The 19,648-nt window shown below is 42.4% G+C and overlaps 1 protein-coding gene across 4 annotated transcripts in view; it reads right to left on the bottom strand.

The window, feature by feature from the left end:
• Window positions 1-19,648, bottom strand: part of JMJD1C (jumonji domain containing 1C) — a 159,745-nt gene that overhangs the window by 2,296 nt on the left and 137,801 nt on the right. For all 4 annotated transcript variants that reach the window (XM_036385398.2, XM_036385399.2, XM_036385400.2 and 1 more), the window contains 13 exons: window positions 18,093-18,307; window positions 16,994-17,146; window positions 14,157-14,246; window positions 12,742-12,869; window positions 12,351-12,564; window positions 10,845-11,059; window positions 10,300-10,578; window positions 9,743-9,911; window positions 9,251-9,341; window positions 9,006-9,136; window positions 7,775-7,897; window positions 6,599-6,738; window positions 4,204-4,380 (listed from right to left, as the gene is read on the bottom strand). In XM_036385398.2, coding sequence (XP_036241291.1) covers window positions 4,204-4,380; window positions 6,599-6,738; window positions 7,775-7,897; window positions 9,006-9,136; window positions 9,251-9,341; window positions 9,743-9,911; window positions 10,300-10,578; window positions 10,845-11,059; window positions 12,351-12,564; window positions 12,742-12,869; window positions 14,157-14,246; window positions 16,994-17,146; window positions 18,093-18,307 — 2,125 coding nt within the window. The remainder of the gene's footprint in view (window positions 1-4,203; window positions 4,381-6,598; window positions 6,739-7,774; window positions 7,898-9,005; window positions 9,137-9,250; window positions 9,342-9,742; window positions 9,912-10,299; window positions 10,579-10,844; window positions 11,060-12,350; window positions 12,565-12,741; window positions 12,870-14,156; window positions 14,247-16,993; window positions 17,147-18,092; window positions 18,308-19,648) is intronic.

Raw genomic sequence — 19,648 nt, 5'->3', positions numbered from 1 at the left:
AAATTTTCTTTCTTCTCCAAAACCCCTGCCCAAGTCTGATTTTACACAGCAGCTCCCTCTCTACAGCTGAAATCCCAGCAGGTGACCCCCAGCTCAGCAGTCATGTTGCACATGGGGTTTTTGACTGCTCATCATCATCATCAAGGACAAAGCAGTGCTGGTCCCTCCTCCTGAGAATTCATCAAAACAGAACTAATTCTGGACACAAGGAGGGTTTGTTGATGCCACACCATCTGCAAACAGCAGAAAGCCAGGAGAGAGGCAGCAGCTGCAGAAGTGCCAGCACGAGGCTCCCACCAGCACTCAGGGAATTTCCTAGAGCCTGGGGTGAGGCACCTCTGCATTGTGCAGACAGCAGCTCCAGCCCCCTCCCCTCCCTCACAGGCTTCCCACCTCTTTCAAGTCTCTACCTGCCCCTGGCTTCCTCGCCAGCCCATGCAAATCCCACACCACTCATTCACTTTCTCCTCACTAAGACAAGGTTTTACTGACTCCCTATCCCTCCATGGCAGAATAGGAAACACTTGTTTCCCTCAGACCTTTAATTCTGCTGTGCCTGAAGTCTGCTCTTCCCTCCCTTCCAGGGCCTGTCTTATCCGTGTGAAAGTTTGCGGGGACAGATTTTACCCGGCTGCTCTGGTGCTCAGCATGGGAATGCCCCGCTGACAGCCCCAGGCAGTTCTATTTATAATATTTATAACACAAGCCGATGCAGTGACACACACACAGAAACGTTTAGCAACGATTCCCCTGAGGTTTGTGGGGCGAGGAGTGCAGCACTCCCACGCCTGTGCCACTTCCAGCTGAACTGAGAACAGCTCCACACCCGGCCCACGCAGAGCCGGCGCTTCCAGCAGGGCCCGGGAGGGGCTGCGGTGCTGGAAAAGCCTCAGACCTGGGCTGGGACAGGGAAAGGGAGTGGGCAGGGAAGAAAGGGCCACCCAGCCATCCTGATGGCCACGGGATCAGCCACTTCCTGCAAGGCTGAGCTCCCCGAGCTGTGCATGTGCAACGCCCAGACCTTTATCCGACAATCCTTATCGGAGCATTGCCAGCATGCCACACTACCTGCGAGCGAGTTACTGTACAATGCATAATCCTGCTGTTAAATCAAGATAATGCCTCTATAAAAAACAACATCATAATCACTTGTTCCACTATGAACAAGTTTTGCAGGGCGCCTGAACACCGCATTTCAATTACTGACTCCAGTATTTCTAGCTTTTTTTTTTTAGTTAAAATATTTTACCAATGTGGAGCTACCAAGTTAAAACCAGGAAGGCCATCCCTAGAGATGTCTATGATACAGCATAACCCACAGTGGAGCAGCAGAAAGAGTGAATCTTGCAAAAGACCAGTACCAACACCCTTTTTTAGCTGGGGAAGTTCCCAGTCACAAGTGCCCCGGAGGGAACAAGGCTCAGCCATCAGCAGCCAGGGACACTGCTGAGCTCCCAGCTGTAGAGCCAAGAAGAAAGGAGATGCCCCTCACAGAGCATTCAGGGAAGCAGCTGCAGAGGTGACGGTCCAACACTGTATCTATTTCTGGATTCTCCTTCTGAGAGAGCAATTCCCTCCACAAGAGGAACAGACAAGGCTGCCCTGCCCGTCACAGCTCACAGGAGAGGCTGTCCCTCCCCGCCCACCGGGAACAGTCTGACTTTGCCTGCTGCAGCCCTCACAAGAAGAATGTGACTGCTATCTCCAAGTACACAGGGAGGGGGAGAAAGCTGGGAAGCAAGAGGAATGCACATGCTGCCATGAAATGTAAAGAATAAGCTTTAAAAAGCCAGACATGAATCCATAGAACTGGGGGGAGGGAGGGGGGGGTGGAAAAACAATATACAGAAGAAATACACACAACCTCCTCCATGTTAGGGCAGTAAATTCTAGACCAGCACGTCAGAAGCAGCAGTGTGCCAACAATCCTAACTGGCTCCAGAAAGGAAGAGTCAGAACTACATTTATGCAGTGACCACAGGCAGCCAGGCTCCCCAGCTCCAGCCCTCAGTCTGATTCCTTCTGCTCCACAACATTACTCATGAGCAAATAAAAATGTTAATTTACCACCTAATATAGCATCAACTTTTACCCAGTTTTAATAATTAAAAGGTTCATAATGTGCATGTAAATCTGAAACACTTAATGTGTAAACTTAACATGGTATGTATTCTTGTGCAGACTTATTTTTCAGTTTTTAAATGTGCTTTGTATCTCTGAAGTGCTGCTGCTGATCCCTAAGGTCAGTATTTACGCATCTCTACAGAGAGCACTATGCACATACATGAAAGAACACGATGCTTTTATTTCCTCCTACGTGGCAGATTCACAGGAACTTCTTACTGAAGATGAAAAGGTTCTCAGCTTCACCCACTAAGGTTTAAAAACACCATGTTATTAACTCCTTGGTGCCAGAAGCTACAACATTACCACTTCAAACACAATCTCCAGTTTAAAGCCAAGGAGATAAAGATAAGAGTGGTCTTATTTTTGGTCCTTAAACATATAAAGTAGAGGGAAGACTGAACAGTCCCACTACTTCATGTTTTATATTCTGTATGGCTTTATATAATGGCACATGCTATATAGAACAGATTTCCCAGGACATTTGTTATTTCCCCTGGGTTCCCTTCCACTCTCCTATCTGGGATAGATCTCTCTTGTTTCATGGGATCAGAGTAAGGCTGCTGGAGGATGCAATACATGACTCTGGGAGTGCCAACTTCTTTAGCCTAACAGGAGCCAAGAACAGCAGCAATGTCAGATGTTCCTCCACATTTGTGAAACAACATCAAGCCCTGAGAGTCACTGTATGGGGGAAGGCAACCTACACCTCCCTACATTTGGGTCAGCAAGGTCTGTTGGGGGCTCTCTGGGTCTTTCCTTTCCTGTGGCAGAAAACAAATCCCCACAGACCATCCAGAGCTATGTACCACCATGTCAAGCCCATCCAGAAACTCAGTGGGATGAGGAGGAGCCTAGTCAGGTAAGGTACCAGGGGCTTTCAATGCCCCACAACAGACACAGCCAGAGACAGAGCAGGGACATGACCCCTGTCATCACCACACCCCTGTCAGTTTTTCACAGGGGAAACCCCACTAAACTCCACTGCCCTGGCCACAGGGACATGGTGAGCCACTGCTTCCTCTCTGCCACAGCTGGAAGCTGATCTGCAGATTGGAAACCAAACAGCACCTTCTTCAGAAAGGCTTGGCCTCACTTGAACCCACAGGGAGATCAATGATAGATCTTCAACATCACAATGGTTTACAACCAACTGCAGGGTGGGGATGCTCCTCGTTCCTTGACAGTCGAGGACCTCATTAGTGGTGCCTGACAGCTGGCAAGACAGCAAGCCAGACAGCTCCACTTCCTGCTGAAGCACCAAAGAAATAAGTCTAGAATGGCCTAAAAGTCTCACCTAAACAACTGAGCTTTCTTCCTCTTTCCACCAAGAGCAGCAGTTTACAGGCTGTGAGGGAAAAAGGCCTGAAGGCAAGTAACTAATAACCCTTTATGCCAGGGGCAACTGAGGCTGACTAACACAAATTCATCCTGCTTCTCCAGAACTGCCCCAGTGGCTGCACCTTTCCTACCCAACTACAGATTAGATCAGCCCAGCTGCTGCAAAGGTGAGATCACTCTTTCTCAGAGCAAGAAAAACTGCTGAAGAGACAATGATGACTTCTGGTGATTGATGTACCCTCTGTGTTAAAAGGAACTTAAATGTGTCATGGAAAAACAACCAAATATCTGTTACAGAAACACCAGAACGCCCACTACAATTCACCTACAGCTAAGGACAAAAACAAGGACACCTGACATCCAGGTGCTTTCCATCCATACCTGCTCAAGTTGCTCTCCCTGCCCCTCCTCAATTAGGTTAACTGCTGGCTTAGAAGAAGAAAATTACTAACCTGACTCTGCCATAACTAGACTCAGTTTGTTTAGAAATTTGCTACAGAAATGAAAAGTGGAAAACAATGGTTAATAATAGTCTGTTCATTTGTAAAGTAAAAAAAGAAGTAATCCTTAAAGCATTCCATTTGCTGTATGCTAGTCAGCTACACCCGCAGATGTATCTTATTTTACATTCCTACATGCTAACAGATACTAATAAAAAATAAAATGTAACTGAGCACAGATGTATCCATGTCTTTGGAAAAAAGTTATCTTTTATGTCTTGAACTTAATGTACATTACCTGATGAAGTGCTCCTGCTGGTAGAATAATAGCATCACCAAGGAACTGAATAACTGTGCAGGTTTTTACTCCGTATTCTTCAAAAAGTCTTTGGCGAAGTTTTTTGTTCACATACCAACTCTGATCACGGATTGGATCGTGCTCTGGTAAAACCTCCAGGCCTTGCTCCTTTGCTATCTGTTAAGTACAGAAAACATCCCAAATAACTTCCAAAAGAACCAAACCTTTTGCTGATCAATTTTATGTATGCTCACCTCGCCAAGCAACGTCACTCAGTTCCCAATACCAACCAAGAACTCTGGCTAGGGATTCAAAACAACCCCAAAGGATCTGGGAAGTCTCACTGAACTGAGGACATCTGTAACAGTCCCACTCCAAAGTGCAGAGCTTTAAAGAACTCAGCACAATAATCTATTAATAAGCAACATGCTTCTCTGTGTGACTTCTTTCATCCAGAAAATAAAATCTGAGCTCAGGAGTTCCTGTGCTGCCAGTTCCTCAGGCTTACAACCTTCTTCAGTTTTGACACAGACACACAACATCACCACCTTAGCTCAGGAACAAAGCAGCCAATAAAGCCAAAGGTTGTAGTCCTGGCAAACCTGCTCCAGATGACTCTGCCTGAGCACAGGGCTGGACAGAAGGGACCTCAAGGGGCCCCTTCCAACCTCAGCCACACTGGTATAAGAAGCTGCTTCCCTACCACCCTATGAAGGTATTCAGAAAAAATGATGAACACATAAAAATACTTCCTGAAATCAGTAAATGGAATGGCACAACCATTTCTCATCAAGTGAGCCACGGGGGAACAAATATTACTCTAAATCAATCCTAGTCACTAAAAAAGAAAAAAGTGATTACATATAAAGAACACAAACCTAATCTACCTGTCATGAGTCATGAAACATAGATTTTTGTTTTTATTTTATTAAATGAATGTAATTATGTGATGCAGAACTTGAAACCCTCCTTGAGTATTATCACCCTTCTAACAAGATACTGAGATTTTATATCTTAGCAGCAGCAAAGTGGTCCCAATGATTACTCATCAGTAATCTCCAATTCAATACTTCCCAAATACCACCACTCCTAAAATACATGGTGGTACACAGCTCACTTGGGATACCAGGGCTAACTGTGGTAGCAAATGACAAACTTCTTTACACAGCATCCTAAATGCTGCTGTTTTAAACCTGCTGCTCAAATAGTTTCACAGCTATTCTCTATAGTTTCACAAGTGCTCTGAGGGAGTATTCAGCATTTCCTCTCTATGTCCACCTATTCCTTTGCATTCATGACTTTATTCACAACTCTCTTTTTTGAACTGAAAAGGCACCATCTAATTTATGAGCACCTACTTTTTGAATGAAGAAAAAGTCTTGCTGAATAATTCATCGTCTCCTGGAATTAGCTTTGTTTTACTTACCAGTGCTCATTTTTCCCCACAGCTCAGCCTGCCAAAGAGCAACTGTTTGAGTCACTGGAGGACAGCTGCATGGTACAGTAACACTGCTTTACTGTCAAAGGGAATCTCCACTGCTGAATTGCTTGGGCTTCCCCTGCTCACAGCAGAGCCCTTGGCCTCGAGTTTGTTTAGGGACCCCTTTGCTGCAGCCAGTTAAAACTCATCTGATCTCTCCTCACAGAAGAAGACAGTGAAGACACCTCCTCGAGCAATCACTTCAGTGATACTTTGGTATTTCTGTGTCTTCTATCAAGGCCACTTTCCAGAGCGCACAAATGTGCTAAGGACAGGGCACAGAAAACTGCTTCCAAGATGGAATGCCTCAATTAATGCACTGATAGATATCCCTAGGAACAACCTGAAAGGTTCTGATGTGGCTCTAAGTTCTGATCACCACATGCCACTGAAGGATGATCTGCAGCACAGCCAGGTGAAGTTTGCTGCCCCTGGGGGTGTTCTCCCACTGCTTCCACCTTCACCAAGAGCCCAGCCACGTTCCTGTGCTGACTGATTGATGTGACACAGTCCTGGCAAAGCTTGGTGGCCCATGGGTGGTGAGGTCAGGGGATTTGGCATGGGAAAATTCACCAAAAATTCAGCAGCAATAATACAGTAATGGATCAGTGACAGAAAAAAACCATCCCACAAATTATCTTTTGTATTGGAGCAGGGCAAGAGCAGATCTCCATGCCCTCCTAAGCCCTCAGTTACAGACCACCTGTCACTCTTACAAAGTGAATTTGTGTGTTACATACTTTATTTGTTGGTGGTGCAGCAGGTCAAGTATAGTTTATTTTATGTGCTATAAAGGAAATAATTTTGCCTTCCTCCCTTCTCTAACATTGAAGTGGGGTTTGTGGTTTTTGCCAGCCCCTGTTGATTAACCAATTACTTAGGTTATATTTATAAATGATGTGTTATAAATCTAACCTTTTGCAGAAACTCTCTTATCTTGTCAGCATCTTTGCCAGCATAAATGTGCCACAAAGCACCAGGTAATTCACTTGAATCTTTCAACCTCTTCCTTAAAAGGTCATCCAAATCTTCCTCTTCCAACTTCTTCAAAACTCCTAAGGTTCAACAAAAATATTCTTTAAATGTGAGAAGGAGAAAAAACACAGAAACTAAATATCTTCTTTTCAAAATTCTTGTGTGAGATTGAGCAGATGGAAGTTTGCTGAACACCACAGAAGCCACCAGGTGATCTTTCTGTTCAGTGTCTGTAACTCATTACTAGAACATGAATGCCATGGATACCTTAAAAATACCTTTAATTTTTGAACTTTTTCACATTTCCTGAATTCCACAGAACACAATCTCCTAGCTGAAATAAACAAGCAGGGCTGGTACCAAAAAATGAAAAGATGACAGAGGTGTTTTCCTGCAGTCAGCACAAGCAGTGTATAGCATGCTGTTGTTGCAGCCAGAGCTCTCCCAGGATGCTCAAGTTTGCTGCTATTAACTCCATGCATACACAAGTGAAAACAAAGCAAATGAAAGACAAACCTTACTGCAGCTCTATTAGTCACACCCAAAATCTACATTTGCTGATTACAGAGTAAGAGGACAAAAGAAAAAGGGCAAAGAAACAGAACTATTTCAGTGATTTAAAGACTGCTTCACATAAGCAATAAACCTCCTCATAGAGACAACTAACATACACCAATTTAAGCTCTCCAGTGTTGAAAAATTGCATTACAGGCCCAAATTCAATAGAGTAAGCACAATGCATCCAGAAGAAGCAGCATAAACAGAAGGTTTGGCAAATACATCATCCTGACATAACTGTTAGAACCAGCACAGCTTCCAGAGAAAATCCTCCACCCTGCACTTCCATTAGCTATGCCAGCCCCAGCACAGCAATGGTGCATCAATTATATGTAATGGCAGAAAAAGTGGAAAGAGTTTGAAATACCATTTGATAATTCATGAACTGCAGTGTATTTTATACAGAACTAATGTGTATGCAAACCACCCTTGGAACAAAGAATGACCCAGCTGTAAGCAAGTTCTTATGGACCTGCCTTCCAAAGAACAGTGTCAATTTTAGAAGGGGCAGAACATTCAGTCCATCTACACCTCTTGCAGTGAGTGAGATTACATTACCTGATTTGGAAAGTACTCCATTTCCTTTGGCTATGCCAACATAAACAAGGATGTTCACGACATCAGAAACTTCAATATGGAGATTTGTGGTTCCTATGTCATGGTCTTTAGTAGCAGCCACACCTATGTTACAAGATAAAATTAAGATTTGTTTGTATTGCATATTCAAATCTGAACATGTAACAACAGTGAAGAAATTTCTGAAGTATACTTGGCATCACTGAGATAGACAAATCAAAAACATGTTTCTGGTTCACCTGCTATACAAGAAAACATTACTTTTTAACAGAGTCCTTGAGATTCTCTCCTAGCCCAGGTACCTGTCCCTACACAGCATCTGTGTCAGAACAAAATGTTTCAGAATAGTCAGAGACATTTCCTGACCACTATGTTCCATTCCTCTTCAACCCTTCAGGTTGTTCAGGGCAATGAATATACAAGGTTATCAAAGGCAATACAGGTACAATGAATACACAAGGTTATCAAATCTGTCACTTTTATGTCTGGCTGTAAGAGAGTTCTTAATCAAAATTATGCCCAAAGAGGAAAATTAATTGTAGTTTTAAGAAGTGGAAATGAACATTCTTAAATCAAAAGGACAATCTGGAACACGGCCTTAGAGCAGTGTTACCTCAGAGTGGCATTAATGACTCAGTTCTCAGACCCATGCCATTATCACTATTGTTAATATGCCTCTTTCACAGGATATTTGGAGAACTTTTAAAACCAAAGTCACTGTGTCACAAACTACTACTCATTTCTTGTCCTATTTGTAAAACAGAATTGAACAAAATTCTTGGCAAAAGAAGGAGCAGACAAAGTGTCTGAGAGAATCAACCTTTTCTAAACAGGTTTTTGAGTGTACAGCACACGAAATAAATTATGAGAAATATGATGAGATTAATTTATGACCAGAATTATGAATACCATGATATTCCATGAAGTATTTTGTCACACAGCATTACCAAAGACAGGTTCTATCACTGTGCAGAAGCAGGTAACCATTTATATGCTCCAGAATACTCCAATAGCGTAAGAAAAGATGGATGGAAATGGAGAAGCAAATAGACTCTCATGGCCCAGGTGCAAGTACTGTTAAAATCCCAAGTCAGTCAGTATTTCCCTACATTCAGTGATCAAGAAAGCTCATCTTTCTGTCAAGCATGGCAATGTGTGATATTCTACACATTTAAGGGAAGAGGTAACAGCTGCATTTACAGGGCACACTCACCATATGCACTGCACAGTCTGGGTCCCAAATCTGGCCGGACAAAAAATCCTGGCAGATGAGAAGCCAAGTTTAGTTTTCCTTCTGGACTACAATATTCAGGCAAGGGTAAACTTTTTAGTAAGTCCTCATATCTGGAGGAGAAAAGAAAAAAAGAATATAATTGAATTTGTTCTGTTACAAAGAGAGAGAAAGCAAGAGTAATCTTAAGACTGACTGAAGAACATCTAATATTAAACTCAAAATACCTTGCTGGCATCATGGTTTTGAAATCTTCACCAGAAGGCCAGTCTTTCAGTTTTAGCAGAGCTGTTTCTCCATTTTTTACTTTCTGCCGTTCTGTAAATAACAGAAATAACTAAAAATTCGTGTACTGTAGGCATTTCACTTTATTCAACTAAACATGAACTCTAAACCTGCCAAGAATCAAAATTTCATGCATAAACAGGAGATAGTTGATTTCAAGACTCAAGAATGACACAAACCAAACTCAGCTAGTTAAGTAAGAAGGGCATTTGTCCAGTTTCTTAGTCAGACCTAGCTAGTGTAACAGTGCATTCTTAATTCTGCAGAGATACAAAGTGCAAGTTTCCACCACATTCTCTGGAAACAGATTACCTACAGCTTTCTTTTTAAAGTTTCTTCAAAGCCCCAAGATCCATAATGATAATTTTTAACTGCAGTTTCTAACACTGATCATGTTCAGAATCAATACCAAAATACATTTTTAAGGAACATACTTGAAACATCTTCAAAACCATCCCAGAACTCCTTGACATTGGTGTTTGAAATGATACTGTCCTTGCAATTCAAGATATCTGCTTGCTGGTTTCCAAAATCCAGACTGATTGACTCAGCTTTCCATAGGCTGAAGTTCATTTTCTTATGCATACCAGACACCAAAACAGGCTGTAAAGAGTAAAATAAAATCATTTTTAAAAATCAGTACTTATCCTTTCACAAGTAGACAAATTCTTTAACTGAACTGGAACACACATGTGTCTGGAACACACATGGAAGACCTTGGCCTTACTGAGCTGTTAACACTTCTCCAACAGCACCCATATCCAAAGGTGTCACCCCTTCCTGCAATCTGTAACTCCACAACAGAAATGTCTCATTTATTGTAACTGGTTACCTCAAGTTTAACTACACAAGGTTCATCTGTGGGCTCTACCTGACAACCTGTTTTTACCCCCAGTTTTAAACATGGAGTTAGGCATATCTGTCCTTTAATACACAACTCCCCAGAGCTCCTGCTGATGTCACCTTACTGACCAAGCTGCTCAATACCTACCCTTCCTTGTTTCCAGCACTCTTTGAAGAGTTTCCAGTTGTTGGTGTTTTTATGATCTCTGAGCCACAGAACATGCTTGTCACAGATCCACGAATACTGGATATCACTGTACCGTTTACTGCAGTCATCCTGAATGCTTTTTTTATCATCCTTTGGCTCTTCTTTTATTTCAGATTTTACATTTATCTTTGGTGCTCTATTTGGTGGAATCTTGTTTTCTACTACTGAAGCAATTATATCATCAAGAATGTTTGGCATAGTCCTTCCACTCTTGCCACTCTGTTAGAAAACAAATGCATGCTTAAACAGTGTAAAAGCAACTTAATGCAATTCCTTTTGAAAGAGAGTAACATTTCTGATGTTGTATCAATTAGCATCACACATAAAAACAAATAAAATGTTAATGTGTGTGCATATGAAGTTTCAATTATGAATGAGTATTTAAAGCAATACACCTATCAGACTGCTCTAACTGTAATGTGACAGAACAGACTGATAGATTTTCAAATCCTAAGAGAAAAACTGTGCATCTTGTAAAGACTTACTGCTGTTCCTGTAGAGTACACTGGAGCAAAAGCAATGCCAGCATCTGTAGAGCCCAGACGCAGTTTGCCTGCTGTTGTAGTTAACAGATCTCGTAAGGTTGAGCCCTGCTCGTTGTTCTGGGATGAAGGAGGAGAACTTTTACAGTTTGGGGACTCCAAATTATCCTGATCCTTCCCTTCCTTCGAATGTTTTCCAGAAGGACATTCTTTGTTCTCTAAAACAAAAATAATCATTGCAAGTTTACGCTGTTGTATCATGGTGCACACACAGGAACAGCACCAGTACCCTGCACTTCCTAGTGGTGGTACCAGACTGTGCAGCACTAGTGCTTTATTCACCTGGAAACACACCAGAGGATGAACTGCATCCTTCAAAACACAGTCAGACAGTGTGACCAAGCAAAGGCCTCCCTCAGCATCTCAGACCTGCAGCTGAGTGAGTGCCTGTCCTGAGTGAGAAATGCTGTAGCTGAAAATACTTCCCCAGCATGCAGCCATTCCACCAGTGATCTTCTGATGCCACCAGGGAGGAGAAAGAACAGTGTCTTTTCTTTTTGTGAACAGCAAATGGCATTATTTCTTTATTAATTCAATTGCAGAATCACACAGGATCACTAGCTTGGAAGAAACCTATAAGATCAAGTCAACCCATGCCCTAACACCACCTCAACTAAACCCTGGCACCCAGTGCCACATCCAATCCTTTTTTAAACACATCCAGGGATGGTGACTCCACCACCTCCCTGGGCAGGCAATTCCAGTACTTTATCACTCTTTGTGCAAAAATCTTTTTCCTAATATCCAACCTGCATTCCCCCTGGCACAGCTTAACACTGTGCCCTCTGGTTCTCTCAGTGCTGCCTGGAGAAAGAGCCCAGCCCCACCTGAGCACAGCCACCTTTCAGGGAGCTGTAGAGAGTGATAAGGCTCCTTTTCTCCAGGCTGAGCACCCCAGCTCCCTCAGTGGTTCCTCACAGGGTTTGTGTTCCCAGCCCCTCTCCAGCCCCATTGCCTCCTCTGGATGGGCTCCAGCGTCCCAAGGTCCTTCCCAAGCTGAGGAGCCAGAGCTGGGCACAGCACTCCAGGTGTGCCCTCAGCAGGGCCAGGTACAGGGGCAGAATGAGCTCCCTGCTCCTGCTGGCCACACCATTCCTGACCCAGGCCAGGAGCCCTTGGCCTTCTTGGCCACCAGGGCACACTGCTGGCTCATGTCCAGCCAGCTGTCACCAGCACCCCCAGGTCCCTTCTGCCTGGGCACTGTCCAGCCACCCTGTCCCCAGCCTACAGCACTGCAGGGTTATTGTGGCTACAATGCAGGACTCAGCACTTGGACTTACAAAATTCATCCTACTGGACTCTGCCCATCCATCCAACCATTCCAAGCCTCCCTGCAAAGCCCTCCTACCTTCCAACAGATCAACACACGCTCCCAGCTTGGTGTCATCTGAAAGGTACCAGCAGTGCCCCCAAAGTCACAGACATGATATGACAATTTCAAATATTTACCTTTTTTTTCTTCTCTGGCTTTCTGCTCTGCAAGATCAGCCAGCCAATGCAGTGGGGACTGGGATTCAGGTGGTGTTAACTTGCTGTCTGTGCTCACATCACTCCTTGGACTTGTGTTACCATTTGTCTCAGACTTTTGAGGAGTATTCTGCTGTTGAGACTCAGGCATACACAGAGAAATTTTATTACTGTGGTTAAGGACATTCTGCAAAACCTGTAAAGAACAAATTTATTTTTAACTACACAGCTTCACTTTAAAGTATTTCAAAGACACGGCCAGTATTTAACCCCCACATATGCAAACTGAAATGCAACTGGTACTATTCAAATACAAAAATCCACCAGGATCAGAACACTCAAGATGCAATGTACACACGAATTTTAGACTCACCTGAGACACACCATTCATTGCAGGGAGCTTCCCAGCTTGTGTGTTCTGCTTGGTGGTGCACTGACAATGGGATTTAATTTCAAATTTTTCTCTAATATTGTGCATAGCATCTAAAAGATCTGTCAAAACTAAAGACAATTAAGGAGAAAAACATTACTAGCTGTCAATCATTGTGACCCTCTTTACAACATACACAGAGTGATGTTTTAACTATTAAAAATCCTGAATTTACCACTCAAAACTACTCCAAACTGACTGCCCAGTTTATCTTTAAGCTTGTGCAGAGAGACACTCAATTAAATAATTGCACACTACTCTTCTGAATAATCTGAGCTTTAGTCTGCACTCCCATTGCATGGCACACACCAAGCAAGCCAGTAATTATTTACTTCTCATTGTTCAATGGGTATATCATTGCTTCATTCAATAAAACCATCAGTTACAGACTGAAGTGAGCCATGTCTTGACAAAAAAATCAGTATGTGAGCATGCAAATGAAGGCTGTTTGATAATGGGCATTCACAGAAGAACAAAACTGAGGTTAAGTAGGCAGTCTTCATTGTGCTGTTTCCAGATGAGTGGTTCACTTTCACAGTTTAAAATTCAAACCAGTTTCAGTCTAGAACCTGTTCTGGGAAATGTCACAATTTGAATTTGTTATGGAATCTACCCAACCTTCATTTCTACCTGAACTAACATGTAACAACTCGTGGAATAATGGCTTGGTTCTGTATTTTCAGCTTAAAATAACCTGGGAATTTACCTAATATGTTTAAGGCCACATTTCAGTTTTCTATTTTCTGCTCCATATCAATGCTGACAGAAATTTTGTGCTAACAACCACTGCACCACACCTAAAGGCACTACTTCAGACAACTTACTTGGTTGTAAGCAGAAATCTGAATCTAGCTGGGTTTATGATTCCTGCTTAGTTTTTCAATTATAATGAGCTCACTCGCTGCATTCTGCTCAATCATCTCAACCAAAACCTTTCTTTTCTTTTTTGGGTATGGGACAGACAACAGTGAAAAACAAATCCCCAAAATTCCTTTGCCTCAGTGGTATTATTTAAACATTTTCTTTTAACAGCTAAGGTCAGATTTATTAAATACATTCTGATTGTTTCATTCTGCGTGAAAAGGTACAAATCCATCACAAAAAAGGCCCTCCATTTCTTCACTGCCTGTCCCCAAAACCCCTTTACACATCTGTCAGCACACTCCTCTTACTCTCACCATCATCAGATGTGCCCAGTGCTGGTAACTGCCCAGAGGCATTTGCCTTCTTGCAACAATTTAACCCAATTCCCAGGTTTTTAAATGGAAAATGAGAAGTTTCAAGAAACAACTCTGGCCCTGCTTTCACAGAAAGACCTGGGGAAAAAGCAGCTTCTGCTTGTTTGCATATGGTCTTACCAGAGCCTGGAATAATCTGTGTTGGCATCAGGTGCTTGTGGTCATGAGGCTGTCCCTTCACACACTTCATCCAGGCATACAACTCCTTATCTGCAAAATAGGATTGCCAGTGTTTGACTTCCCTTACACTGCACACACACAGACAGAGCTAAGGCCTTTCAGACTGCTTTTGGTCAGAAACATTTCTCTGCACATACAGGCCTGCTGTCCAGGCATCCAGTGTGACAAGGACTTGCATACAACAGCTACTTTTCACATTAATGAAAAGAGTTAAACAATACTGAAATAGCTTCATCTGTAACACAGGCCCTTGCCAATTACCTCCAAATTTCAAAGTGTATTCCTTTTATCACATTTATTGAGTTGCCAATTTAACATAGGCTGAAATCCTTTACAGTTGCTACTAAGGCCATGAGCCTCTCTGGATGAATCCTACCATGGAAAAGGGACATAATTAGGCTGTGATTTTATGGTTCATCTAATTTGACACAATCCACACTCCAACTGGAAGTGTCTGTTTTCAACCAGAGTTCCCCAGAGAAGCCAAAAAGATGAACTTCTAACCAAGTCATCTCTCTGACTCAGCTTATGATGCAGCTACACCAGAGGTACTGGTGGCACAAAGGAGAGGGAAGCTGCATCACAGATTTATGGCACATTAAAGCAACCATGAAACCTGAAGTCTCTATGTACTGGCTGAAAATCATTGGTGTGAGCAGAAAGGGCCTAACTGGTAGAAGATGCTTTCTAAAAGCTTTAAGGAAGACTCTCCTGAAATTTGCAATGTTTAAAAAAATACACAAGAAGAATGAGAGTAAAAAATGTCTGGCCAAGCAACTGGTCAACAACCTGCTATGCGATTTTGGGGCAGAAAGAACTCAATTTCTCTCTCCATCCCCAGTCCTATTCACTGAACCGCTAATTTTAAGGAATTTTTCCAAGCCTTTTACCGGTTTGCTCGCTCCAGCAATTTAAACTAAGGAACACAACATAGGAAGCATTTAACACATTTAAAGCATTTTTTATTTTTTTACACTGTAGTAGGTACAGTGTTTCAAATGTTCCTTCAGATAAGTATTAAATTTATAAGCTAGTCAGTAGTTTTTGTAGCACCTAAAACATCCGAATATCCAACTGGTGACAAACATAAATAAATCAAGACAACAGAGCAGTATGTATCTACCTAATCTATTTTCTCACAGAAATGTCATAAAATGGCATCCCACTTGATGGTGCCATAAACTGTCTGAAGGTAACAATGGTTGCATATTCATCCACTCATGTAGTAAAGTGATAAGAGAAGTCATTGATAAGGATCTGAATCTGGAATATTTAAACCTCTAACATTCCTGCTGAAGCAGGGGAAAACCAGGGGATTCTCTGTTACATTCAGCAACTGTGAAAACAACTCCTGGTTCCAGGAAATATGGTGTAATATAAAGTCCTATTATATAGAGATGGGTGGGTGGTTCTGAACGTTTTTTAAGAGAGTACCAAAGAAGCAACACAGTTCACATGAATCCTACAGCATCATTAGAAATTAATCTGCAGCAAGGGAAGCTGCTGTACTTCTGCTCTCACACATAAAATGCAATCAACAGAAAGGAGAAAGTCCTCCCTGTAAGAAAACTGAAGAGAAGCCTCCTTCTTTATACTGCTTGTTCCAACTTCTAAGACATTTTGCTAAAACTTTCCTGGCTGGTTAACACATACTATAAAAAGCCTCTGACTGTGTGTTCCCACCAGGGTAAATAATGTTTGGCATGAGTCCCAAGCCACGTCAGAGGGATGCACACACAGACTGCAGCCCCTGAAGAGCTGCTGAAGCAGCCTCCAGCACTAAAGCAGTAACAAATGCTCTCAGTGCAGGAAAATACTGACATTAGCTCCCTAAAAACTTCAGTGTAGGAGGCCTGTCACTGCAAGCCAGGGACAAAGTGGGTGAGACTCTCCATTTGGCAAAGCTTTGCCACCTAACAGTTAAGCTTTATTTTACTAACATTTCACATCTGTGACATTACAGGCTATGACAAACATGGAACTGCTTTTCAAAACAGCATTATCCTTGAATCAGTTCCTGGCACAGTGTCTGACCACAGAACTGTGCCAGGCACAATGCCTGCCTCCCAGGGAAGGCAGTGCATTCCACCAGCAGCCTGCACTCCACTGTCACAGCTGAGGGCTCCAAGCCCAAATCAATCCTCCAAGTCATTCCTCCTTTCAATTGCAACCCAGCTGGGTCACCCAGAAATCAGAGGTTTGCTGATTATACTTCTCTCTCTCCAGACTAAAGCAGACATTTCCATTAGAGCACAGGATAAACCACATATATGTGCAGGCTTATGGATTGTGAAACTTCCATCAACACTCATTTTAAATACCATCCCAATTTTTCTCTCTCTCTCTCTTTTTTATGATAAAACTATAAAATAGGATGTTACATTAGTATGACAGGCCACTTCTGGAGGGAGGACTCCAGAAAGCATTTAAATCAAGGCAAGTCTTAACAGCAATGAGTTACCATAAACAGGGAGGTGTGACTGAGCACCAGTCTCAACCAAAGAACAAGATTTAACCTTGAGGGGCAAGGCAAAGCAATCCACACAACAAGACTGAAATGTGGACAAAGAGCTAAAATAGCCCCCAGAACAGCTGCTTTCAGAATGACTGATTCTATATCTACTGACAAAAAAAGGAGGCAAAAAAGATCCAAGAGAAACCAATACACACAAGAAGTAATTTAACACTTTACAGAAAGACAGTTCTAGTGAATCAGCAGCTCTGCAGCAAATGAGAATAAACAGCCTATACAATACTCCAGTTCATAAAAAACTGACCTCTAGAACTTTTCCTTTCCTTTGCTTTGTAACAATCTAGGCAGACCACAAATCCACATTTTTGGCAGACCCAATGAATGTTAAATAATGTGGCTTCACATGCATCACACATCTCACGGACTCCTCTCACTGCTCTCTTCCATGCAATTTTGGCTGAAATACAAAATAAGCAGAATAAAAGGACTGAAATTTAAATGCAAAGCACAGTATGAATAGTCTTTATAGATGAAGCATTCATAAGTTTCCCTCCAGACACAAGTGGGTTTTGGGGGAGGAAAGTGATCCTTCATGAACAGGCCATCAAGAGCTGCCCTCTTAGTTCCATTACACAGCATCCCCTTCAATGCTACCTATTATCAACACATTATAAAGAAATAAGGCATTCAGAAAGCACAGACTAAAGTAATACAGAAAATACACTCCTGCAAGCATGAAGAACTTTTTCAGCATACACTTTTAACCCATGCACTCATGAGGGTTTTTCACCTGACTGCCCCCAGGACATATTTGATCTAAAGGGCAGCCAAACCAGTGAGCTGCCCAGCTGAAGCTGGCAGAAGGGGAGGGAGGTGCCTGCTCAGGAGACCTGGCTAGTACATGTTTTCTGCTCCACTTCCTCCTCATACAGCCTGGAATTAGCAGAGCCACCAGGCTGTGCCCATCTGCTGTGGGCCAGAAGGATGGAGGGGAGCTTTGGTGGGGAGGTGACAGTGGCAGCACAGGCTCTGCAGGACCTACACTGCTCCACTCCTCTCCTCTGTTCTGGAAAGGAGACACATCACAAACACCATTTGCTGGCAGCACTCAGTACCTGGCTCACCACAGGCCTTGGCTGGGAGCTGCCTGCTCTGGCTGGAGGCCAAGCTGGCAATGGAGGCTGCTCCAAACCCACCAGGAGCCTGGCCCTGGCCTGGCACAGCCACCAGCACAGGGAGGGGATTGACTGGGCTGGCCCACTGAGGAAGGAACCCTCCCCAGCATGTCCTCCTAGCAAACAGCCTAGGAAAATCCAACAGCCAGGGGAGAGAGCTGCACAAAAGGAAGCAAAGGTCATCCAAGAAAAACTGCAGAACACTTGAGAGCTTTGAGGGCTCCTTACCGTCTTTTTTCACCCAGGACATGGCTGTTTTCTCAGAGGTTACCAACTGACAAAATTTATCCCCTATGATATCTAGAATGTATTTAGAAGTTTCTAGGTCCAGTTCATCATCTTCGTAGTTTTCATGTGTCCATAAACTCAGCGCTTCATCGTCATATTGATCAGGAGAGGAGAAACCATCTATCCTAACCACTCCATTCTTACTAAAAGACAACCTAAAAATGAAAACAGATAGTTGAACTGCATGTATCAGTATACTCTGTGACTTCCAATTTACTTGCTGCTTATATCTTACAACACAGAGGTTTTCTTTCCACCTTATCATCCTACATAATGCTTAAATTTTAAAATAAATCCTACTGATGAAAACAGCTTTAAAAGGATAAGTAAGGAAGCACAAAAACTAAAACTAACCTTTTAGGAACTTTTTTTCCATTCCATTCACTCATCATTCTCTCCCTCTAGCATTTACTACTCCTTGAAAATTGCAGACAGAAAAATTTTCTTTTTCTATTTTATTTTCATTGAAGTTGGGTTCCACCCACTTTCCCTTCTCACTTTCAATTTTCAGAATGTCTGTGACAGCAGACATTGATTTCTATTGACTCACTTTGACTTTTATTTTATAGATTCTTGTATCCCACTACTCTCATACTGAGAAAACAAGGGTTCAAACACTACATTGAAATTTTTCTAGGCAGAACAAATCAGCAACAGAAGCTAACGTTTTTATATCCACTAAACTCTGACCTTTCAAAGGCTTTCCTGTTGCCCTACCCAGGGCCATTCTACTAACCCTGGCTGCACTTAGCCTATTTTTAAGTGGTAACAATTAATCCTTCCATCTTATCCAAAACAGGATAAGTCATTATACAGATGTGATTATAAGAGTTAAGGAGTTTATGGCATCAAGACAGTTCTGAATTTACAAGTATCAATAATAGCATTTAGATATGTATTCAAATGAACAAGATGAAATTATCAACTTTCAGCTTCCAAAACAACCATTTCCAAAAGAAGTGTGAACGTCTTTTGCAATTCAAGCTCAACTACCTAAACACAATGAAAATAATTTAACTGCTGTAAAATTTACCACAATACAATAAAAACATCCCATACTGTTTTTTAAAAATGTTGGCAAACCCTTATGTTCTCTCCTTTAGACTGGGGGAAGAAAATCAACCAAAATTCCAATTTTGCCAAACATGGAAGCAAATATCCTAACAGAAAAGGTATTCAGAGTCCAACCTTGAAATGATTGCTACAGATCTATCAAGTCTTGTGACTGAAGATTCATTATAAAAAAATTAAACCCCATTTAGGGAACAATGTCTTGTCAAATACAAGTTGAATTAATATTGACAGCACAATCCATACACAAACTGAAGCTGTTTTATCCTTTCTTGGAGCTTCCTGAACCCCAGGAAATTTCCTTCCTTGTGAGTTTTCCTTGATGGGCCATTAATTCCAAAAAGAAGAGATCACAACTCCTCTCTGTCCTCAGAAAACTCCCATAAAACCCTGAGCAACATTCCCACCATATACTGGCATAAGAA

This window comes from Molothrus ater, chromosome 8 (genome assembly GCF_012460135.2).
Source record: "Molothrus ater isolate BHLD 08-10-18 breed brown headed cowbird chromosome 8, BPBGC_Mater_1.1, whole genome shotgun sequence".
Lineage (NCBI taxonomy): Eukaryota > Metazoa > Chordata > Aves > Passeriformes > Icteridae > Molothrus > Molothrus ater.
This window is presented reverse-complemented; position numbering and strand designations above follow the sequence as displayed.